Genomic DNA, 27,134 nt, shown 5'->3' with positions numbered 1-27,134 from the left:
TGTCGTGGAGTTTGAAAACAAAAAATAAAACAACATTTTCTATCGAACTGCTCGGACTGTGTATTGTGAAATGAAGGGGGAGAATTACAACATTATAGTTGTAGTTGGTTTCTTTATTCCTTAACGATAGAAGTACGATAGAACGAGTACTTGGAACTAGGATTTTGATAAATTTTTTTTTTTAAGAGCTATATATTTTTAATCAAAATCTAAATTTGTTTCGTTATATAACAGTTTAGAATGTGAAATTTTAATTTTGAATTTTCTTGCATTTTTTGCATTTTTTGTGATAAATGCATTTTATTGCATTTTTAATGTCATTTTTACAAATATTACGTTAATTTTGTGTATTTAAACTCATTTTTGTTTTTTTAAATATTTTTTAATATATTTTGTATAGATAATCCCAATTACCTATTCCAGTTCATTGATATTGAAAAAGTAATATAATTGTCAACTTAAGTTTGAATTATATTTGTTGAATTTACTTCTTATAATAAATTTTTACCTATTTTGTGTAATATAAAAAATGAATAAATAATAATTATTTTAAAATTAAATTTTTTTGCTATGTACATTTTATGGTCATTTTTAAGTTCATTTTTTAGAGTTTTTAGGTAATTTTTGCATTTTTTAGTGCATTTATATGCATTTTTTAGGTCATTAAAATCCTAGCTCTAACAATAAGTTTTCCGTAGTTGGGGTATTGAGAATTTTTTAAGAGGATTTTATCAATAAAAAATAAAAATAGACACGTTCATATAATTCTAATATTAAGTATACATTTCTTTAGTATGTATAATGTATGGTTTGAAGCCGGTTATTAAAAAAAAAAGTAGTGATTGGTTTTTTAATACAAATATTGAACAAACTGCTGTGTGTCACTTTAGTATGTTATATTATTATTATATAACAGTTTATTGGATGGAGTCGAAAAGTGTCTAGAGGTGTTGCATTGGTCAATCATAAAGTGTGAAGTTTTTAATTTTTATAGTAGGATGTAATGAATGTTACAACTTATGATTGTAGAAGACATTATTTAAGCCACAAGTACACACAAACACACATACTCACACACAGACATACACTCGCGCGTGCGTAAATATTTATTCCGTATATATATATATATATATATATATGTATGTGTGTGTGTGTGTTATACGATCACGCGATCTAATTTCTTCCCAATCGTTTTTTACGCGTTTTGACACGAATTAAATACACGTATTATGTATTATATAAAGCGAATCGTTTTCTTTGTGCGCGCAAACCTCCTGTCACGTTTTCCCATTTCGTAAATCTCGTTTTAAAGAGTTAATTGCGTTTGGGTGTATTATGCAAAAAAAAAAACATTACTCCCTTTCCAGCCTATAATGTACACACACACACACACACATATATATATTCTATTTATGATGTTATTACGAGTTTATTCGTTGTGATGGGGGTCAGTCCTTCACCCGACGTCGGTGGCAGTGGCGACGAATCGGGCCGATGTGTGCGATGCTACAGGTACGCTACATAATATAATAAATATACTACCGCAGGAAATCTAATCGACCTTGACGTTCTTGTACAACAGTCGTTTACTGTTATTATTACTATTTATATCGCACATTATAAGATTTATACCTAAGTTGTGATATGTTTATATAGGAGTTACTTATGTATACACAGTTTTTTTTTTGATTTTTTACCTGTGTTTTTTTAATTTTTATTATTTATTAATTTTTTTCACAGACGATAGATGCAACGTCGTCCGTGTCCAAGGATGATGTTGAGATATCGCAATACTGTATTTTTTAAATTTACCTATAATTTTATTTTATTGAAAAATCGCAAACGTGCCTTCTATGTTGTATTTGTATATTATAAATATATTTAAGGATTTACTTTACATATTGTTTATACACTAATAATTTGACTTACAGTGTACATTTTTTAATTGTACTTAAACCACTTGATTTCTCGGTTTATTTTCGTGTTATCGAAAAAATATCAGTTTTTACTTTAAACTACAAAATTCGAAATATACAATAATAAAAGTATATTAAACCTAACCTAATTGTGTTTTTAGTTTCGAAATCTAATTTATAAATATTGAGTATAAAAAAGTTTTTTCGTTTTAACAATATTCATTGTTTTAAATAATCGTAAAAAAAGATTGGTTGAGATATTGAGTGGTTTGCATCAAATGAATCACTACGCTGTATAATATGTTTGTATGCTATGTGCAATACGCGGCGCACGCTGCAAGACAATAATGTAATAATATAATATCATATCATAATGTACGATATCATGTAATGTGGGCAACGGGCATCATCATAATCCCACTTCCACCTCCGCCAAAAGGAATTTCGTCGGCGGACACAAGCGACTACGTTGGACTCTCGAAGGCAAAACTATTTTATGGACGCGCGATTAGGATCGCGGCCGTCAGTCTGTCTTCGTTTTGGACGAGTCGTCGTCGTCGCCGTGGCGCAACGGTCAATGACAATAATATAATAATAATACTAATAAATATCTAATAAAAAAAAAATAATACCGACCGCCACACTGATACGCCGATATTACGCTTGATAGGTAAAATAATAATAGTATATAATATTATATAATCATAAGGTATATCGAGATAATTACGCAGAGATAACGGAGCGCGTATAATAATATAATATATGCAAGAAACGGTATTATTGTGCAAACGCGTGCGGCTGTGTTACGTCAAAAATAATACATGGCTAGGCAACTAGACAGCTAGATAGGTATATAGCGCGCACGCGTGTGTGTGTGTGTATGCATTTATCAGCATATGACGAAAAAAATAATTATAAAATTGGTAATATCATATTGTTATTACAAAAAAAAAAAAAACTTTTTGAACCGTCTTCGACTGCTGCGTGCACTATACTATCTACAGGCACGTGTACATTATACAGGATCGAATTATAGATATACAGACATAATATATAATTACCTGAATTGCTGAATTACAAAACTATATTATAATATACGTACGTACATTATGTTATATTTATGTACAGCGCGCGCACACGCGATTGGCACATATCGAAGACGCGTGAAATCGTACAATATAAAATGTACATACAAACGGATAGGTATCGTATACTACTTGTCGTAGTTGATATATGTGTGTATGTGTGTGTGTGTATATATTATATACATAAATCGCATCGCTGGTTTATAACTTAACCCGGCCCTAACCTATACCGGCCGTATACCGTTTACCGAATGTCATTAACAGTAATAACATACATTATAACATACATAGGCGCAATATATAATAACCGGATGGCTATGGTTATAAAATATTATTATGCATAATATTGTTCACCTCATCACCCGGCCGTACAGTGTATCTTACGACTTACACGGTTGACCGAGACACGCAACTAATGTTTCACGATTTCGCGATTAAATTAAATACATTAGCCGGAGCACACAAAACATTATTAATAATATTGAAACATTGATAGTACTCTAGGTACCTACTATACACAATATTTTGTATAATACGAGAGTGTGAGTAGTGTGACAATAAAACGAAGACGACAATTATTATTGCGAGCTTTAAATGGCGTATACAGATTATAATATTAATTATTTAAATCCGGCTCTCATCTTTTAAAATATATTTAACGTTTTTCAAGTATATTTAAGTAAAAATTGTGATATCGGTAGGAGCGAAGATTCAATACTTCTTGCGGTACTAATAATTTTAATAAATATAGTGCACATTTAATTCATTTAAGTTAGGTACTATTTATTGGAAATTTTATTATTCTGAATGTCGTTAAATGTCCTTAAATATAAAGGTTGGCTTTTATATAAGTACCTACTAAATGTTATTTTTGTATAGGTAATAGAAAATGGAAATAGCTAAGTAATTGTTTATAAGAGTAAATCGGAAACTTTTCACACATTTATACATATATTAAGTTAAGTAATTTATTAGTATATATTGTAGTGTGTTTAGTAAAACTACGCTGTGTAGTGTGTCATGTGCAACATTTCGTGCAACTCGAAGTTTAAATTTGTATTGTTTTCAAAACAATAAAATTAAATTAATCATGTCAAATAGAGGGAAAATATATGTTGTAAAGCAAGGTCAATAGATATTATAGACGTGTACACGAATGTATTGTATATTTAAGTTGTTCATTACACATTAGATAGGACTTCAGAAAAAATGAAGATTGTAAAATGATACAAATTCGTATTATAATTTATAACCAATAAAAATAAATACTGAACACAAAACATAATATTTTCCACGTCAAAATTAAGAGAAATGTAAGTTTGATGTTATCTTTTGATGTTTGATGAAAACCTCTTATATTTGTTGTGATAATTATTTTCATTACTATTTTATGTAGACAATCACTTGTTTTTATTCGTATTTATTGATATTGAAATTATTTTAGATTAGTTTAAATGTTGCAGTTTCACCGGAACTATTAACTTTACTAAATAATACATAATATTATATATTCATATAGTATTTAGTAATAAATTAACATAAATCAAATAATATTTTACAATCATCCATTCCTCGGAATTTGGTGTTACTGTAATCAAATTTTTAAAATATTCCACCCTACACTATTCAATTAATTTCATAAGAAGCTATTTTTTTCGTCGGATTATATTAGATTAGTTAAAATTCTGAAAAATGGGAGACTTTAAGAAATTGTAAAAATAAATTGTTTAAAATATTAAAGATCCAAGAAGCGTATCGTTAAAATTTAGTTTTAGTGAGGCCAGGGTAACGTTACCATTGAGTAGGTACCGCTATTGGGAAACTTTAAATTTTGAGTAAAATGGATGATTGTGAAAAATATGTAGACTATAAAATGTCTATGTAGAATAAAGTGGATAATATTGTATTACTGTGCTGTTTTTATATAAGGACATTTGAAACTTTGTAATGATGATGTATTAAAACTGACGTTACATTTTTCCATCAATGGAATTTTTTGAAATATTGATAACAATCTCAATGGGTATTAAAAATTAGTATGTATTATAATATGTTTACATGTCAATATCTATTGATGTATGCGTATTATAGGTTTATAGCCTAGAGATATTATTGTATTAAGTAATAAAAACTCATCGTTTAGTATTGAAAATTTGTTATACCCACAAACTAATCTTATTTCTTTTCTCTGAAGCTCTATATTTTTATACGTTAATTTTTTTATTTTCGGTTAATAAACGAATTACACACTGTCGTACCATTTGGCATTTAGTAAAAGATAATATCACGTGGATACCTCTCGAAGGGATAATAGTGATAATACCATTGAATTTACCATATATTTTGTACATTATCAATAGACGATAATAATATTACGCATACGATTCTCAGTAAGCGTACAAGACGTTGACCAACACGAAACCGCCTTCATAATATTGGTGTTAATTATACTATTATTATCATCGTTAACAACATTTGTTTTCAGAAATCGAGTGTTTTAAATGCTGTAATTTATTATTGGATTAATTAATAGTGAGCATAAAATTATTTGTCGATAATTATAGTTCCTCGTAGCATTATACGAGTGTATTTATAACGTGTAGGTGTTCACAGTGCAGTTATCGTGTCGACCAATAATATGTTTATACATGCAAATATTTGTAGAGTCGGACGGTGCATGTTACAAAACGCTTGACCAGTGTCCACTATATAATAATAGTACTCAATACCAATGTAGTATAAAAGACATGACGTATTAAAATAGTTATTAGCAATACAAATATTGGAATATGGCACACACACGTAGGTGTAGCTAGTGTAGGTATAGCTTACGCCTAGTATGAGTAAAAAGTAAAAATACTTTTGTAAAGTTGCTTAATACTCAGTCGATAGGTACTCGTTATATTATGTACCCATTAGAAATAGTTCAACCAATGAACTCGATCTGATATTGTTTGTTCAGCACAGCATAAAATGCATAATATACATTATAAATGCTGTTTTATACAACCATACCATTATAAACCATATAAAATGGTATTTTCAAACGGTTATAATATGTAAGCGGTAACGTATATGAATACATTTAATAGCTAATGTCCGAGTATTTGTAGAGAGTATAACCTATTAATTATTAAAACGAGTTTAAAATGGCGATATCGTGAAAAATCAAAATAATTATTAGGTTTAAATTTTTACATCTTAATTGCAAACTTTGGTTTGAAGGTGAAATATATAGAATTTATTATTGTTTCCTTGGGGTATAATATAAAATTTAGACGAGTTGTTAAAGATGAATTTTAAAAGATCACAATTTGAAATCAAGAATAGGTAATATTATATTAATTGTGAGGGGTGGCAGGGATGGCCAAACTTTTATTTTGATAAAGACCTACAGTAAATATATGTATTTTTTTTCCTCCGTGGAGTCATAAACATACATACAACTATTGCCAATAACAATCACCGGAGTTTTTTATGAGATGGTTACTAAATGTATAATAATAAATTATGATAAAGAGTTGGAGTCGATTTTAAAATTGTCCAAGATCAATCGTTTGACCGTTCATAATATACGATACATCGTATGATTAAATAGGTAGATAGTAGGTAATCAGTAGGTAATAGGTGTAATGTATGTATTATGTGTAACACGACTAACACGATGTGTAAGTTGTACTGTAGTGGTAGTAAAGCATATTTTATTTTCTTGTTATTATATTTCATCACGAATGTTAATAAAATAAATCTAATGGTACCTTTACTTTAGAAAATTATAGTCTAATGAAATACGAACAATAGGGACAATAACTTACGAGTGAGCGAAGAATAATTTTAGAAGTTATTTTAATTTTAGACGAATTCAATTTACGGTTCAAATAAAAGTCCTTGAAAATAGGGATTTTCAACTTACCAGTATAGATCTATCGTAATGAATAGATATAAGATAGTGGATATAGGTATAAATAAGTTTGCCGAGGCATATGAATGAAAATGTTAAGATTGTAGTTTTCAATCAGCAGTAGAGTTGGTTATTTTATTTTCGGTCGAGTTGATTACCCACTGTGTTCACCCATTACGACTTTTTTTGTCGTGGTTCTGTGAATTTTATGTATTTATAATATACCTATTAATATACTACTGTTGATTTTACTTAAAAATTATTCAAAATTTCGTTTTGTATGATAAAAATGTTTATTATTCATACATCCTACAACAAAATTTTGATTTATAATATATAATATAATATATATTGGAGCAATTCTAATTGGAACTATACTCTTAAAAAAAAAAAAAAAAAAAAAGTAATTTATCAATAATAATTCGTATGAAATGTATATAGTTTTATTATAGATGTACAGATTATATAAATTGTAATTATATTAATTTTACTTAGATTTACAATATGAATGTACGTATTATAACATCGATTAAAATTTAAAAATTAAAAGTATCATTTATGAGACATTCATAATTTGCCAAATTTTAATTTTTCACACAAAATGTAATTTATTTATTACCTATAACTTATATTGTTTATGATATAGTTTTAACATTACAATATTTTTCAATGAACATAAGCTTATATACATACATACAGTCGCATATAGGATATTATAGCTGGCATATGGCTGGTATAACACTATCAATATTTATTTTCCTAGTGCATTTTATTATTTTATTTTAATAAAACGATAAGCGTTTGTTTTCATTACAGGAGTTCTAAAATGGGTTTAAAATTTATATAAACTATTATTATGGTATGCCAGATGCACTTACGTATAGCGTTCCAGCATTTGACATTGAAATAAATCCTTGTGTTATCTCTCTCTCTCTATATATATATACCTATATATTTACTTAGTTACGCATTATATAATATATAGAATTGAATCAACTTTGATGTCGATAAAAACCTTATGATATTGCCGTAGTGCCTTTTTCCAATATTTATTAGACTAATTACGGCGGTTATTTTATCCTGTGGACGACTACAGCCGCCTACAGTATTATAGTTTCTATACAAGTCATACTGCAGTCAGTTTTTATACGGCCCAGTGACTAATGAATATTATTAATACTTGTGTAGTTGTGTATGAAAAAATATGTATTTTTTCGTTTATAAAATAGATCCATGAACTCGAACAGATAAAATAAAGTATGAAGGTCGGCAATAAAAATGTATATTTTTAAATTCAACTGCACTGTAAAAATCTAAAATCTAATCATAAAATAATATCTATTTGTGTTGGCTATAATAATTATTATGTCACGCGTTGGGCGAATACAAGGGTAATAACTCGGTAAATAATTACTAATATCTACCTATATTATGTTATGGTCGGTTAAAAGATTTACACGAAACACTTAAGGTTTTAAAAGAATACCATACGTAACGCGTCCATCGTATTTATTGTCTACATAATTAAAAAAAAAAAAATGTCGTAAACCCACTAAATGTACACTTCCACATGAAGTTATTTATATATTGTTATTATTTATAGGTGTATACATATCATAATAAATTTGTTGAGATTTGTAGGAAATTGGAATAGTTAATACTTAATACTTACTATTTTGTGTCAGGGTTGAAAATGTCCAAGCTCGTGTTATCAATAATAAAAATACACTTGTTTTATTATAATAATAATTTATAAACCGTTTATTCGATAACTATGTATTGCATCCATTTTTTTTTAAATATTGTAAATATAATACAACGTTAGAATATCGATAACTCAATAAGTAAAAAGAAAAAATAATGAACCTCGGCGAAATACCTATCATATACCAATTTACGCACATAAATAGATGTGTCCTTTTTTTGATAAATTATTTTTTCTCTTCCCCTAGGGCTTCAATAGTCATTCAGATTTTACTGTTTGTTATTTTCACCGATGAAAGATATTACTTAATAAATAATATTATAGTTACTATAATTGTAAGCATAAAATATTCATATGTATTTATATTCTATGCGAGTTGTGTTTAAATTACTTAAGTTAACTGTACTTTTACCTGTTAATTTTACACGTAAATCGCTTGTAGACATTTATTTCGATGTGAATACTGTTTATTATTATCTTACAGGAAAATTATTTTGTAGTAGTTTATAGAGAAATAATCGAAAGTTATGTGTCGTCTATTATAATAGGATTTAACCATGTAGTTGTAAATAGATAGGTACTCGTAAGTCGTATTATTTGTCATGTATCTTAATATTCGTATAGTAAATCATAATATTAAATAGGTAATAATAGTCATTATTAAGATTAATAAGATGTCGCGCATTATTTTTGTTCTCTCTCTGAAGCATATGCAACATGGTGCAAGATTAATCTATTTGTATATAGTTTATGAAAAATCATTTTTTTTAAATTATTATCCTTCAATACGGAACACTCTTAATAAATGGTGTGTCTCCTTAATTCTTTATAAATGATATAAAAAAAATTTAAACTACTGAAATTAATTAAAGTGTACTTAAAATTTAAAAATTCCGAAAATCTGAATTTTTATAAGTTTTTTATTAAAACGGGAGTGAGTATATTCAAGAAATCATCCTGTATTTATAAATCTAAAAGTGTATAATCACTTTTTAAGTATTGTTATAACACCAAAATGTTTGTATTTTGTGCTCGTTAGTCGTTATAATAGGTACCTAATAATTATATATAATATACATAGTCTTATATTTTGTGAGCGATTGAGGATATTTTTCGGTTAAATCGTCTTTTATGCTCATCATTCAGACCTCGTTACTTAAATTTACGAACACCTATTTTATTATAATGATCTTTTTTAAATCTAGATTTGGAGGCTATCGTCGTTAAGTAAAATATTTATGACTCTGCTGTGCCACATAAGTCATAATAATTTATACAGATAAATGTCTACTTTTTTTATTAATATTCGAAAATGTAATTATTACATAAACACAAATAATTTATTTATTAGTAAAAATAAAATAATAACACATAAATTTATCGTGTCTATTAAAATAATAATTTTTTTATCAATTTTATGTATTTAACTGTTAACAAGTCGTTGGAATTAAAATGTAAATAAAATATAAATAAGTATACCTACCATAAAATGTTTTGAAATAACAAAACATAAAAACATTTTTACTCAAAAAAAATTAATTATATAAAAACCGTAATATCACATCTGCAGTATCTAATATTTTTTGTTCTAATTTGAATATTTTATCTTTAAATTTTCAATGATTGCTTCAAAATTGTTTAGAATTTTGGCGTACAGTCGACACATGGCCACTAATAATTTAAGAGGTCTGATAGGAGGTACTTCGATAGTTTGACCAATATTTAGGGATCTGGGATATTAAGTATACGTATATTATAATCATGAAAATAATTATCATTAAAAAAAATAAATGTTTATTAGGTCTAAAATGTAACCCTGTATAGTGTATACGCCTAATTCCAAATCAAATGATACCATAAGTCCATATCATTACTATAGTATTGAATTTGCGTGATCATACTGTGCATATTATATTTTACGTGTAGGTACACCTATATATATATACCTTTATGTATATACGATTTTTTTAATGCATGAAAAATAATATGTTTTATTATGAAAGATATTTGAGACTTCAGTAAAGGACTATTCATGTTTCAGTATTTTCCGCGTGTACTTGGAGAATGGTGTAGATATAAGTATATTATGGCCTTGTTTCTGCCTAATGTTTAGTGGAATTTTACCTACACATCTTGTTTCGTCATTTTACGACCTTAATCAAATAATTATATCATTTTCAAATATTAAACAAAAAGTTAATTTAAAAAATAAATATATTTAATATGCGTACAAGTTGAGTACGATTCCATACTAAATTTGTTATGATGAGAGCATTTTTTCATAAGCATATTCTTTATAATTTTATAAATATCCACTTTAAAAATTCACTATGGTTTAGCTATAGGAAAAAAAATATACTTGTAATATGCATTACCTATACTCATACATTTCAGACAAAACCAATTAATCTGTCAAACATCTAAGTACTAGAGTTACCATTTATTAAAAACGACAAACCAAAATACGTTTTGCAATACAAACATTTAAAAAAATTGAATAAAAAAATAAAATGTTTTTATTAATATAAGTTATAACATATAATAATAATTAATAGGTAATAATATTCTTCTATACATTATAATACATCATACTTGTGATGTCTGTATAAAATGTTATAATGCAGTAAGATAATCCCCATTAATAGTTATGTCATTTTTTTCATGAACGTTAACAATTTTATATATTATGAAATTTCGCGTTAGTAAATTTTTTTTGGATTAAATTTTATCACATTAATTTTTTACGATTTTGGTAATTTATTTTGGTGTGTTTCTCTTAATATAATTTGCATAATATTTTGCATTATTATAATACTTGAAATTTCACCATACTACGTAACTCTTAATCTACAGATTCATAAATATTTACTAAATTCAATATATTACGAAATTCTTAAGTAGTAATTTTTAAGTCACAAAATCTTAAATACATATACATTCTATATAGTCTACAAATTACGATTCCACAACTCATAATTTTTCAAATGCATTAATAGAATGCTTTATATTCCCTATTCTTATACTTAAAAGTTTTATGACTATTGGGACGTTATTATTATTGCGTTAAAAATAAAAATAATAATACAGGACTGTGGACGACCGGCCATTTTTATGAAATTTTTAGATCTTGAGCCAGCTCGAAACCACCTAAACATGTATATATTATATGTACAAATTAGTGTTATGCAATAATGATGTAATTTATTTTTTTGAAAATAACATTTCTGGTAGTAAATAAAGATTCCAACAATTTTCCATATAACTGCAGTGTACACTGTGTAGTACTAATTTTGTTTTTTACATTATATATTTATATAATTATTGAAAATATAAAACATGTACGGGAATTTAAAAAAAATTGGCAATATTGTTTTTGAGTAAAAGTTGTAAAAAAAAAATGTTTTTAAAACATGCCAATAAACATTTTACGCGTTTAATACGTTATTTAACACGCCTTTAAATATTTTTATGATGATCTAAAATAATATTTATTTTTTTAAGTAGCCAGTTAAGCTAGTTTAAATTCGGGGTTAATTAAAAAAAAAAAACAAATCATCTATACATAAGATTTTATAGTTAATTATGTGAACTTATAATCTTTTATTCTCATTGGATCTGCCATGAAAATATTTGAAGTATCTCGTACAATGAAACAAATCACGCTATTCATTTTTCATTCAATGTTCATGTATACGTCGTTCGTAAATAATAATTTTTGGGTTTTCACACTTTTACTTTGGGGTTTTACGCGTTCGACGTGTATATGTTTATTATATATTATTTATCATTATCTATGTATGAAAATATCATGGCTGCTGCAAGTTAATATGTATTGTACGTACGCAAATACTGATAACCTTCATACATTTAAACATTGAAGATATATTTTGTACAATACCTACCTATACTCATTTATGTAAATAATTAAGATATATTGACTTGATCATATTTTATTTTTTTATTAAAATTAAAACTATACTTGATGCTTATTATGCTTATCGGTAATTATCAATTGTCTTTTATTTTGTATACAATCGAATCGTATAAATGCCATAGTCTATAAATAAAATATTCTTAAAAAGTTTCAGTTACATACCTACTATATTAAATTTATGATTTATGATAAATTAGAGAAAATATTGATGATGCCAGAACAATGTCTTGAAATATATAGTATAACTAATTGAAATCGATAAATGTAAATCGATCTGTAAATTTTTAAACAGGATTTTAGGAAAACATAAGAATTACATTTTATATAATTTTGATGCTAACGTGAATTAAATATTTTGTTCTTATTATTGACAATGTATTCTATTAATATCAATCTTTTTTAAATCTAATTTAAATAAAACTCCTTGAAAAAACGCATTTATACCATTGCAGGTTTACGTTTCGTTGTTCATATCCACCGTATAATATTAATGGATAATAATCGTGACCAATTGGCAAAACCGTGCCTCCATTTGAGTCTTCTGAACTAAAATCTTTTCATTTCAATGTTTAGGTGATAAATGTATCTTATTTAAAAATACATTCTCGAATTCTTCGGTTTTATCTCAAGTTGTTCAAGGACCAATTCAAATCGAAAATTGATTTAAAAAATAGATAAAAGTCATAGTATAAATACATAAAATATAGTATTTAGCAATATTTTTATCACAATCACTTTTTTTTTTTTAAGAATTAATTGATTATTATCGATGTTATTAATTTTAAATGTAATCGGATGCCTGATACTAATGATTATATATTGATGATAACTACACTAACGTATATATAGACTATTAACTATCAAAAGTGAAATACGACAACATGATTAAAATATTAACTAGAAATACATCAATATTTAATCATTTAGTGATAAGATATAAAATACATATGATATTAGTTGTTTATAAAAATATACTACATAATATATATACATATACATAAACATAATGTATGCACATACATTATATACATATACTAATTAATAATTATCAGTTAAAATCTGATACATTGATATAATTAACATCAAAATTACATAAATATGAATTTGAAATTAAAAAAGAGAAATTAATACTTTTTAACAAGTATTAAAGAAAACGAGTTCGTACAATATAAATATGTAGTTACATGTTACAGATATTTATAACAAAAACATAGATCATCCATCTACATTTATGCAAAATTGTCTATTATAATTTTTATGATAATAATATGAAAATAATACATAATATTAATATATTATTGGTACAAAAACAAAAGGATGAAAATAATATCGCCGCGAGTCAATACATCATTGAATTTTTCTAGGTGAATTTTGTAATTTTTTAGTTATATAATATACTGCGTGAACACTGTGAAACTTTATAAAGTTCTACTATAAGTCTGTAACACTCAGGTTGATATATAATTATAAATTAACATTTTACAAAAATTATTTATAATTACAAATTATTGCGTTTTGTTTTTAAATGACACAACGTCAATACTTATCAGCTAATAATCGTTTAAAATGTTCAAAACGCTCAACACGAAAAAATTCTGATTTTTAAACTTTAATATGGTGTTCTAAAACCATGTTTTCAAGTATTTAGATATTTACTATTTGATACAATTTAAGAAGTATTAAAAAAAGCTCCAATTTTTACAGTAAATTGTTATTTAAATAATTTATTTTTTAAAAATGTTGATACACTTATTAAGTTAACTTAAAAGATACCAAAAACTTCATAATATTTTATAAATGTATTTTAAGGAAAACGTGAGGGTTAAGATGTTTGGTGAATCACCCCGCATAGCTGTATAATATACACTAACACTCACTATGATATAATATTACGTTTGGAATAATACTCATCAGGTCACACAGATTTATACATTTTTACTAATAAATAGCAAATTTAATCGTATCGCGTGCTTGTCTAGCTATAATGTTTATGTACGTTACGCGTATTTTAAACTGTAGCCACCTCTATAGTGTAAGAATGCCAGAACACGCGCAGATCTAGGAAAACATATTTGCAGGTACATATAATATATAGTAAATAGGTGTAATCAAAACACGTTTATTCTATTTCATGTAGATTTATATTATTATATTAGATATAATGCAATAACTGTATTGAACCTGCAGAATGTTGCAGCTGTTGTGCATGCAAATTTACACAATCAGTAATCACAATATATATGTTATATGTGTACAAAATATATCGTCAGTGTATTTAATGTTAGTAATTTACATTAATAATATTATGACTGCACTGCTATGCAAGAAATAATGACAATAATAGTCAATATAGGTATATTAGTATATATTATTATGATTAGTGATTACTGATTATATTTAAACGTGTGCATACATATTGAATACCAAACTAGTAGTACAGTTAATAATTAATATATTAGTTATAAATTAATAACTTTACATTATGAGCGTTTGAATTGTAAATCAGTGAAATAGAGTAGCACGAGGTTACCATGTGGACTCATCTATAAGCTTTAAATACTAGTAAAACTATAATCATCAACCATGCATACTTGTTAGAATTTCAATATTTCTGTAAACCGAAATCTTCAAAAAAAATTTCTCCTTTAAAATATTGAATCAAAAATGTATATTATCATTAAAAAAGTAAATAACAAAAAAAACAATAAGAATAAAAAAATAATATATATCTTTTTTAAACTGTAGTATTACTAGTATTGAAAAGACATGTAGATAGTACGAGTATTTAGAATGAAAAATGTTTTAAAAAAATTTACCGGGAGAATTATTACAGTAAAGTTTATTTTGATAAAAGAATCACCTTGTATCTACATTGGCGAATGATCGGTCATTACGTTATAAATTATTGTGTTATATGGAATGCGATCGCCTGCAACATTATAGAGTACCTAATTACCTTCCTATATATAGCTTTCTTGTACAGCGAACAAACGTGCGGCGCGGGAGACTCAACGTCGTTCGTTTTACTTCCTGATGTCGGCCGACGCGTTTCCTCGTCCGCGTGAAAATAATAGTAGGTAAATAATAATAGTAATAATAACGACGACGATTGAAATTAATAAATCGTTACGCGTACCAGTTTATAAATTATAATGACACGTTGATCGAATCCGGTCGACCTTGCTCCTATACGCAAACGTATAGTCGTTTATAATAATATAAAAAAAAATTAATAATAATAATGTACATAAATACGATATACCTACGTGTCGCGAACAATAATATTAATAACGATGATAATAATAATTTAATTCGTATTAGTCGACCAACAAAGCGGGCTCCAAGTTTCAACGCACGCGGTTCCGGTGAAAGCTCGGAAGTGTAAACTGTTTTAATACCCCCCCCCCCCTCTCCACCAGATGAGTGTGCAAGCGAAAAATAAATTTCAACAAAATATAATCGTATTGTACACATTTTATGTTATTACTTATTATCATTATTAGAGGCCAACGGCGGAGACCTTGTCTCATCCCACTCTAGAAAAAAAAAAAACCTAAGTAAAATCGTAAAATAATATATTATAATATCGTTCCTGAATAATATCCGCCGTCGCGCGCGCACATTGTTTCGCCGCGGTCTCGTCCGTTACCGCCGCCGACGACGACGTCGTTTCGTTAAGTATATATTAATAATAGTCTCCACGCTGCAGCTCACCGACTCCACGCACCGGAGTTATTGTTATTATCATTGTCGTCACCGCGCATAATTTGTCGTCGTTATATTGTTGTGATAACAAAGTGAATAATATATAACAATACGGTGGCGCACGCGACCGACAAACCGCGTCCGGCAGTCGACGACGCCGCATCTCCGACATCAGTATCCGTCTGGTTATCGGTCCGTTAGCACGCGCTCCCGGTCCGGCGACTCGCCAATACTGTCGTCATTGCATTGCGTCCGCGAGACGGTTAAATTTTTTTTTTTTTTTGGAAAAAAAATTCGTTTTATTTTTCCCACCGGCACACCATGTCCAGCAGGACGCGTTCGCTGTGAACCGCCGCACGCGGTAGCGTTTATCATATTTTTATAGTAACTTGTGTGATATATTATGTGCGTGTAATATTGCGCGTGTTTTCGAATTCGATTTCGACCCCCCCGCGTCTTACCGTTTTTGCTTTCTTTTGTTTTACCAATGTGCGGCAACCATTCATAATACGTAATATTAATATTAAACCGTACCTACTGATCTCCGGAACGCGCCCACCGCATCGCACAAACATCATTATATTATAGTATTATAATATAAAATTGTCTCACATTTTCGGACGAAACATTTCCACCCGCCGACAGTAACAGGTTCGTCATTTAAACGTATTATATTGTACAATGCTATGTGCAGACGAGTTCTCTTGTTCACACATATATCTAATATAGATGTATATACATAATTATAATAATATTATGCTCGAGTGTTGGTATACAGTGATTTAACTTAAATAATGAACTTATCATAATTCTGTTTTTTGGAAATTTTTTACTATACTTAAAGATCATATTTTCAAATTCTTTATATTTTTTTTACTATTTAATGAGTAAAGCCTAACTTTTATTTTACAAATGAAAATCCCTCCACCTATTTTTTACTGTAAATTGCTTAGTGGATATTTTTTTTTTTTTTGAAAATTTCAATATAAGCATTTAATTTAAATGTGAACAAATAGTTTTTCAGTTATTAAAATGATTTTACTAAGAATAACAGTCCTTAAAAATGGTTTGACGAAAATATAAAACTAATGTAACATCGGATCTAATATTTATTATAATTTGACCGTTTATACAAATTAAAAATGTTGATAGATAAATATTGCATGATTATTAAAACTTTTTAATAATCATATTTCCCAAATTATCTTCCAAATACATTGTCATATTATGGACCTATCATCCTTCGAAAACAGTTAAATAAATTACAAACTACTGAGAATTTTAATTTTGATACATTAACGTTTTTAGAAATATAATTCCAAATCTGCTGAATAATTTACAGTAGAAAAGGGGGGTTCTTTTTGAAAAATAAAATATTCTTAACTAATACATAAATATGGAATAGAATTTAAGTATATATAAAAATTTCAAACATCAGATATTGAATAACTGCATTATTGAAGAGAAAAAGAGGTGAGCATACTTGACAAATAACTTCGTATATCATAATATATGCCATTGAATGAATAAAAATGTCTTTGATAAACACGTGCGTTGTAATTCAAAAATAAAATTCTCAGTTTTGATGAAAAATTAACTTGTTTTTAAATTTTAATAACTGAACTACTTAATGAATATGCTCATGAAATGTTACATATTGGCTGTAGCATGTTTCTATAGAATATTAAAGTATAAATGATATTATTATTATTATGTGATAGGGTAGAATTTAACTTTAATTATAATCATTTTAGCGTGAATTAGGTAAACTCATTTTTGCTAACTATTTCAAAAGTTAAATATCCTTTTATAATAAGTTACTATTACTCAATATACAATATTTATCGATAAAATGTTAATAATGTTATTTCATTTAATCATTTAGATGCATGAATGCATACTTGAAAAAACGAAGAAGCTGCAATTACAATATATAATAACATATTTAAAAATAATATTTAAATAATATAATATACGTATAACTAATAAATAGTATAACCATATAATACATGTTTTGACAAGGTTTTCATTTACGAACAAGGAATTACAGAAATTTTGGAATGATTTATATACAAATGTTTATATTTTTAATGTATAAATTAAATTGTTTATAAATCGAAAATATAATTAACACAATATAATATGTAATTCATCTTCTATAAAATATTTTAGATTTTGTAATATTCTTCAAAAATGTCTATGATATGTTATTTTAAATTTAAGAATTGTGATGTTACGGTATTATTAAAATTAACTATAGGTTAAAATATATTTAAAACCTTATAAATATATTTTAAATTAAATTAATTATCTATAAATTGCAATAAAAAAAAAAAAAAAAAAAAATAGATAACTATGTATAGTATTTAAGCACGTAACATTTTTTTTAAATAACCATCTAAATTCTATCATACAATATAATACATATTTTTATGTCATTAAAAATTAAAATATATCGTAATTTGTATTTTATACTAAACAATAACTAGTTAAATGCTTACATAAGAAGGTGCGATAATATCAAAATTTGCTACGTTGTTATGATGACTTGACGCAATTTTAATACCACTGCAATAATTAGGTATATCTACTATCTTGAAAAATACTAATGATACCAAAATTCAAATAGAAGAAGGTGTTAAGATATTATCTTAAGAGTTACTAGGGCGTTTTTCAATTTTAATTTTGATAACATGACATATTCACTTTTGAAGAAACAAATTGTAATTTTTTAACTTATTATTACAAAATGTTGTAGGAAATTCACTTGAAAAATAAAACTTGCAGATAACTAACATTAACTGGACAATATAAATTTAAATATTATGTGATTATCATTATTTGTTTTGTTTTACGATTGTGAGAATTCAGAATATAGTATTAATTCGTTTTTGTTTAATTATTTTTACAATTTTCAACCATTAAAAAAATAAAAGTATGTCGTAATGTATCGTCGTTTTGCTCAGCATTCAAAATCGACAATATCGTTTTATTTATTATGAAAAACTACGTCAGATATCTAAACATATAACTCGAACGTATCGTGCAGAATCCCGGATCTGGGTTTTATACCATTAATATTGGATATAAAAATAATTAAATCATGGTTCAATATTTTACAATATATTAAAACCTATAAAAAAAAATTACCTGTGGGCTAAGACTTATTTATATAGCTACGATAAACTGATTTCAGTATACTACGAATTTATCCCGGTTATTATAAATTATAATACATTTATAATAAATTCGATAATCGCGTTATGTTTTAACAATTGAATTATTCTTTGAAGTGTTTGAACACTATTATTATATAATAAAAATAATATTACCTTTCATCAGGAAAGTATTACCAAAGTGATTTTTTTTTCATTAATTTTTTGTATGACTGTTAATTAAACTTATATTAAGATTAAAGATGAAAGATTAAAGACTATTACCCATAGTTAAACGATATAGCGTTGTTTATATTTTCAAATTCTTACAAGAGTGAATCTATACAGTGTTTATATCGTCTTATAATATATTATGCAAACAAAATGATGCATCTTTCATCATTTTAAAATTTATTATTATTATCAAATATTATGTAATAATATATTGAGAGTTTTATTTATCATACTATTTTAAAGGTTTATTTTTTATTTTGATATATTTGAAACTTTTAATTATGACTGTACATATTGTTATGATACTTATTATTTAATATATATATATATATTTTAATATTTTTGTTAGCTTGTATTATTTAATGTTTTGGAAAGAAAAATAATGTTTGATAAATCATAATACGTCAATTTAATATTATTTCTTTAGTTACAAACGTGAATCTTCTTTTAACTGATTGCGGAAGTTTATAATATTTTTCTTGAGTCAGGAATTTACAGGATAAATTATTTATTTATAAATTATTTACCTTATCGTGTTGTTATTTTTTTCAATGGTTCAGTAGTGCATGTACTAAACGACAGGTCATTGAGTCATTCATACGACATTCGCCTTGATGTTTGGAACATTCTGTCCGGAAGTCTGAATGAAGTGAATGTTCGAAATGTTCAAGTATAATATAAATATAATATATGTACAAGATAAAAGTTGTGAATTGTTTTATTTTAAAATGAATTTTAGTAAATATAAAAATCTAATACCTACATAACTTTACTTTTTTACTCATAATCAAACATAAGTTAATAACGCGTATTTGTAGTTATCATAACTGAATATATTTTTATATATTTTTTAATTGTCAATACATCTATTGATATTGTCAATGTTATAATTTATGATTAAATTTAATCGTGCAAATACGTGTCAACATAAGAGATATTGGTACTTCAGCAAGTTAAAAAAGTAAATATTGTTAGATACGTTATTTGATTTATCAATAAATGTGTGAAAAATAAACATTTCCAATTTTGGAACACTAAAACAAATTATCACAGTGAAAGGATTGAACACATATGGTGTATAAATCTTTGTTATTAATTCATATTTTTTTCACAACGTTGAAATTTAAATAGTTATTAATAGTTTACGTTTAAGTATTTTAAAGTTTTATATATTATTAAACTTTATTAGTTTAATAGCTTTTAGGTTTAATATCGATACGATTACTATAAATATTTAACGTAGGTATTTGATCAAATCTTTCTTTTGAAATAATAATTTACTAATTTTATTATCACTGTATCATCGCCACTCACTATCATAATATATTCTCATGTAACAAATTTAATTTATACTCGTTTATTGTGTTATTTCGCTATTAAATGTTTTTTTAATTGTGTATATATTATATTATTGTCAAATGTGATGGTGTAGTTTTACCCGACTTAAGATATTAGGTATAGGGTTTATCTAAACAGTATATTATATTATTATTATTTAATTTACAAGTTTGATTTAAACAATCCAAGTTGCATCTGAAAATTTAAAAGAAAATATAATATTATTAACCTGGATTCTGTGTAAACATAATATTTAAACATTTTAGATCCTAAGCGAAGCAATTGATTTTAGAATTATGTGTTGTTTTTTTTTTGTGTATTATTACACGATAAGTTTTCGATAAAATGCTTAGACTTTAAACTTTGAAGTAGGTTTTGGTTAGAAAATTTAATTTAATTTGCACTTTAGGTAGAATAAAATTAAAAATTCCAGTATTTTTTTTCATAATAAAGAAAAACCAATGAACAATTAAGGAAAAACAAACAAAAAATTTAAAAAAAACAGGAGTTTTTACCAGATTTTGACTAATTTAATTTCTTTATTTTGTTATAATTTAGAAATAAATAATTACAGATACTTAAAATTTCCCCAAAATGTTTATTATTTAATAATTTTTATTATACGATCAAACTTTCCAATTTTTTAAAATTCATTTCGAGCTATTTATAGGCACTAAATATTTTTGAGAATCAAATCTAATTAGAACCACTTTTTTAAAATAAATTTTTTTTAAGACGAATTTGTTGTTGTTGTCTATGAGACTGAAAAATATGAGAGTTTCGCTATATTTAATAGAATATCTAAAGTATGGGTTCTAATGAAGTTAAATAAATCTACTTATTAATAGGGCACATGCAACATTATGCAACACAAAAAAATCGAGCAATCGTGTGAGTGTCTATATATTATATTTAATTTGATATTCTATTTAAAATAATCAAGTTAATTTTTATTTTTACTACTATTTAAACAATCATTGAAGAATTCAAAACAATTTTTGGTGAAAAATTTAAATTTAAAGCGTCTTGCAAATATTATCTTGAAAATACTTAACTGATAGGTTATAAGTATTTGCATGTAATCATCGCAAGATAATTGGTCTAGTGGCATACTAGTATTTAAATAACCTATATGTATAGTATAAGTTTTTAAATAGATTAGTTCAATAGAAATCACGATTTTGTTTTCTTAGCGTTCAAGAGTTACTTAAACGGTAAACACTGTACATAATATTATTATACTACATTGCATATAGTTTGGACGAAATGTGTATGTAATTCTGACGGTTGCATGCGGCCTATACAAATATTTAGCTTTCTATAATACAGTCTTGTGATATTTCCAGTGGAAAAAAAAAATATTCATAATAACTAATAAGTAATAACATAATATTAAATATCAATAATATTAAAATGATTTGTCGCCACATTGTCGCTAACAAAAGAATTGGAGCAAAAATAAGTTGCATGTCAAAGATCAACTTTAATACAGCAGCCAGCTACAAACACGAGCATAAAAGCTACTTTGCCCTGACCTTGGTCACACCCAGGACTGGTTTTGCGGATCTGCTGATCAAAATTAACATGCCACAACTATATAATGGTGAATTTTCAACTAAATTGTATTAATACCTACCGAATTCTTCGATGAACGTTACGCGCTACGTTAATTTCAGCCGTGACCATAATGCCTACTTATCTGAAACACAAGACACAACAGTACAATGTCGCTGTGGTTGAAAATAATCGACATTGATTACTGAGATATCGAAGAGTTGTATATTTATTATCTATGCTTAGCTAACTTATTTATTTACTAGAAACTACGATTTCAATGACAGTAAAAAATATTGTAGTGTTTTTTTATTGTATACCTTTATCGCGGATCTATGAATATAATAATATAATAGAGCTGTCGTTGAGTTATTACTTATTATGTATAAATAAAGTGTATTAGTGATAAATAATAAAGTATTAAAAGGATGATGTTCCTGCTTAGGTTAAATCAGATAAGTGCTAGAAGAAATATAGTTAGACCTTAGACGTAGATTCTACGTATCGTTATATTTGCAACGATAATTTCAGGCATAGTAGTCAATACTTAATACCATCGTTATGCGCGTGTTACTATACATATCCTCAAATATTGTTTATTCTTCATGTGTAACGTATATAGGCTACATATAGCCATATAGGCATTCAGGTTTAAACAATTAAATGGAATACGTTTATACCTATTATACCTACTAATAAAAAGATTTTTTATTTTTTTTTTAATAATTGTATAACAATAAAATATTTTAAGTATATTAAAATATTATCGTTTTATTAAGTAGGTATGACATAATATTGGCGTACAAAAAATTTGGTGAAGTTCTTCCTTCGTTGAATTTTTATTCTACATAAGTATCAATCTGTTATCACCTGTGTAGTCTTAATTTTATGAACAAATGAATTTGACAAAATAAACTAATTAACGGGATCTATATTAATTATAAATTTGTAATAATTTTGATTTTAATTTTGAATTTGGTTTTGTTTTACAGTATGAAGTGGCTCAGGAGTGACGGAGGACCAATGTTTTACGGTTATAGCAACCGTACGCCGGTCACAGGTGATGTACAAATGATTACGACCTGTCTGGTTTTCGGAACGATTTTCACAGCATTTCTTATAATCTTCCCCGGAGTTCGTAAAGAAGTAAGTAATTTATACCTGTATGTTCACTTTAATTATTTATAAAAGTTATAAAACAGTAATATTGTTACTATAATAAAACAATTTTCTTAAGTTTTATAATTAAATCATAAACTTTTATACTCAAATAATTATCATAGTTCTATTTATTGTTTGCAATTTGAAAATGCACAATATTTCTATGCAAGCTAAACGTAAATTATTTAATTATATTAAGTTGTAAATTTTTTTTTTTTTTAATATCATAATCTATACAAATTGTTATTTCGATTTTCTAAATAACAACAATAATGTAATAATAATATTCAAAAACTATGTTTATTAAAGATGAATTACATTTATTTACGGGGGAACACAGCAAACACGTGTAGTGAGACGCTCTGTGTTTAATGTAATATATGCTTCTACAGTCACGTCTTATTTCTTCCGGAATGAAAGTTTAAACCTTGTCAAATAAATACCTACTCTTACACAAGTTACACGCCTACCAAGTAGATGGTAATGAATTTTTTTTTTCAGAGGTTCACCACCTTCACAACTGTCACCTTGAGTCTGTTCGTCGGAAACGTCATATTATGTAAGTTTTAAGTTTTGACAATGTTATGATTAATCAATTGAGTTATAAATCGTTATAAGATTCTAAAGTATTAGTTATTATTATTTATCGTTTTTAAAAATCGATAGTTATTCTATCCGCCATAATTATGTAGTGATTTAATAAATAAATTACAATATTAAAAATTAATTAAAAATCAAACGAGCCAGTGTGGTGATTCATATTGACAACCTCATAGTAAAATAAGAGGTCATCGTTGTTCATGTAGCTGCTAATAACAACTTAAGATAAATTAATTTATCTTCTTTACATTGAGGTGTTAAAAAGGCCAGGCTTATTTAACTTAATCACGAATACATTTAAACAAATATAAGACAGTATTACGCACGTAGGAGTAAGAATCTAATCTAATTATCAGATTTTGGGGTACACGAACTTCAATAATCGTGCTGGCTTATATATTTGATCAAGTGTATGTATATATTATAATAATAACAGTCACTCATGACTAGACAAATACGTTAGCAACTATGTACAATATGTACATACTTAAGTGTATAGTCTTTACACATCAGTTGCAATTCATGGATCTTGACCATGAAACACGATCTTTCAGCCTTGTTGCGTTTACTAAAAATTTCCTTAGGCGTTTACTAAAAAAAAATCATATTAATTATATAGGTATACAGCGGTGAATAATATAATGTTGATTTTGCATACCTAGTTATAGTTTTTTTTTTAAATTTTAAATTTATATAGGTAATGTCTTATTTCAACAAATTGGTTTTAAAATATTTTCGTAATATGTAATTGTAAAAAATACATTATTAATTAATTTACATAATATATAAATAGAAATGTATAGCCAATAATTATTGCTATTCTACCGTTCGGGTGTATAAATAAACATAATTAAATGAGGTGTTATAATAATATGTAAAACGTTTTAATGCATAATAGTATACCGATAAGATATTTTATTTTACATAATTCAGCTGAAAATAGATAATTATTATATTCGTATACAGTATCTTTTATTGACGAAATTGCAACTATATCAACCATTAAACCTAGAATTATTTCCGAACGGAAATTTTAAACTTTAAATGTTATAATTTCTCAAAAAAATTCTATTTACATAAAAACACAAAAATTCTGTTTATTATTTAAACCAATTTCAAATTTAAACTATAGATGAACTACAGCAATGCAGCATTATTGTATGAAATATACATTTCTTGTATCTAATTAAAAATTATATTATTATACCTACTTTACTATACTTACCCTTTTAATATTTAAATTCAAATAGTGCATCAATTACCTTAATGAACATATTGAGTTTGAAGCTTTGAAGTTTCTAGTGGTATGAAACCATAATTAAAATGAATGTATACTAAATTGGTTTTCATTGAATTATTTATGTGATATTATTATACATTGAGCTTTACTAAATAGAGACAGTATCAATTAAGTTTAATTATTGTGTTACTTTTCTTACTTTTGAAAAATGTTAGTATTAGTATAAAACGCTGAATTCATATTCTCCATCTAGTTATTATTGGCTCAGAAATCAAAAGGTTAATTGGAGTCTCCTATTTTTTAAACAGAAAAATACGGGAAGGAAATTTTATATAAGTATGTTTGTTTGACGTTGCTTATCGACGGAAAACACCATCGTTAAATTAAGATCAAGAATTTTTTACATTGACTGATTTAAATTGATCGATTTTCGGTATTTCAATGTACAAAAAAAGATCTGAAAAAGTAATTATAACGATCTACTAAAAGTCGCAAATTAGATTTTGCTAGTTGGTACTGTATTTGCATAACTTCTTTTATTTCTGATTGATGGTAACGTCGATTGCTGTTTATTGAAGGACAAGTTTTTATTAACTTAAATGCAAATCGGCGTGCTTTAAGAATATTTTGATAAATACATATATATATATATATATTTGTATACGGCTACGTTTACTTAATTTTTGTAATGATATATATGTAAATATATTTAACAATTACCTATTAATTTTATTGAAATTTAAAAAAAAGTATTTAAATTAACAGTTTTTTTAACGAAACACGTTTAAGCAATGAATATAAAATCTAAAAAATGAGTAAATGTAAATGCAATAACTTCACTGTCCTAATTACATAATATTCCAATTTATAAGTAATACGATTTATAACTGATTTTTATTTTATCAACTATAGATATAATATGTTGTAATATTAATTGATATATATTTTTGATAGATAGTGATAAGTCGGAATTATAACTTTAAAGATTATAACAAGTAACAGTGATATCGACGGGGTGCATACACCCAAACATTGGAAAGCTTCGCTATGACTTATGAGTATTTATTGTTTTATTATACATGGATTTTCTATCCTTTCTGTATTATTAATTTTTATAATAATAATCTATCTCGAATGTAGGGTTTTTATAATGTCTATACGTAGATTTAACACAGTTCAATTTAGACATTTTATCATTACTACAAATTTTTTCGGTTGTGGTAGAAGGAACGCGTGAATATATCATTAGCCAAGCAATATATCTTCGGGTATTATGTGTGTGTGTGTGTGTAAATATGTATGTTTATAATTGTATATATAATGATATGATCATTCATCCGGAATTAACCACAATTATCGTTACTAAAAGTCAAGGAAATTTCAGTTCGATCACCTTGACAGTCCGGATATTAGACCAATCTTTGTACTTCCTATTCAGCGTTTAAACAACATGTGTATATTAATGTAACATACCTATAATATTACTTATATTGCATTCCTCTACTGCGCCAAAACCATTAGTCGACCTTGCCTAAAATGCGCAATCGTTGAATCACATAAACATATTATACAATATGCATATCTGCCACCGACCTTCTCGATTGTC

At 26.3% G+C, this 27,134-nt stretch overlaps 1 protein-coding gene across 3 annotated transcripts in view; it reads left to right on the top strand.

The window, feature by feature from the left end:
• LOC112603298 (dual oxidase maturation factor 1) overlaps positions 1–27,134 on the top strand; it is a 55,702-nt gene that overhangs the window by 11,056 nt on the left and 17,512 nt on the right. For 2 of the 3 annotated variants that reach the window (XR_003115159.1, XM_025351804.1), the window contains exons 2-3: positions 23,520–23,673; positions 24,190–24,247. Coding sequence is in view for 2 of the 3 variants with exons in the window: in XM_025351804.1 (XP_025207589.1) it covers positions 23,520–23,673; positions 24,190–24,247 (212 nt within the window). In the remaining variant the exon portion in view is untranslated. Of the gene's footprint in view, positions 1–16,163; positions 16,898–23,519; positions 23,674–24,189; positions 24,248–27,134 lie in introns of those variants that run through there. The other variant, XM_025351805.1, reaches the window with a different exon arrangement.

The sequence above is a fragment of the Melanaphis sacchari genome, unplaced genomic scaffold (genome assembly GCF_002803265.2).
Source record: "Melanaphis sacchari strain LSU unplaced genomic scaffold, SCAv2.0 Contig105_pilon_pilon, whole genome shotgun sequence".
NCBI classification, from domain to species: Eukaryota; Metazoa; Arthropoda; class Insecta; order Hemiptera; family Aphididae; genus Melanaphis; species Melanaphis sacchari.
This window is presented reverse-complemented; position numbering and strand designations above follow the sequence as displayed.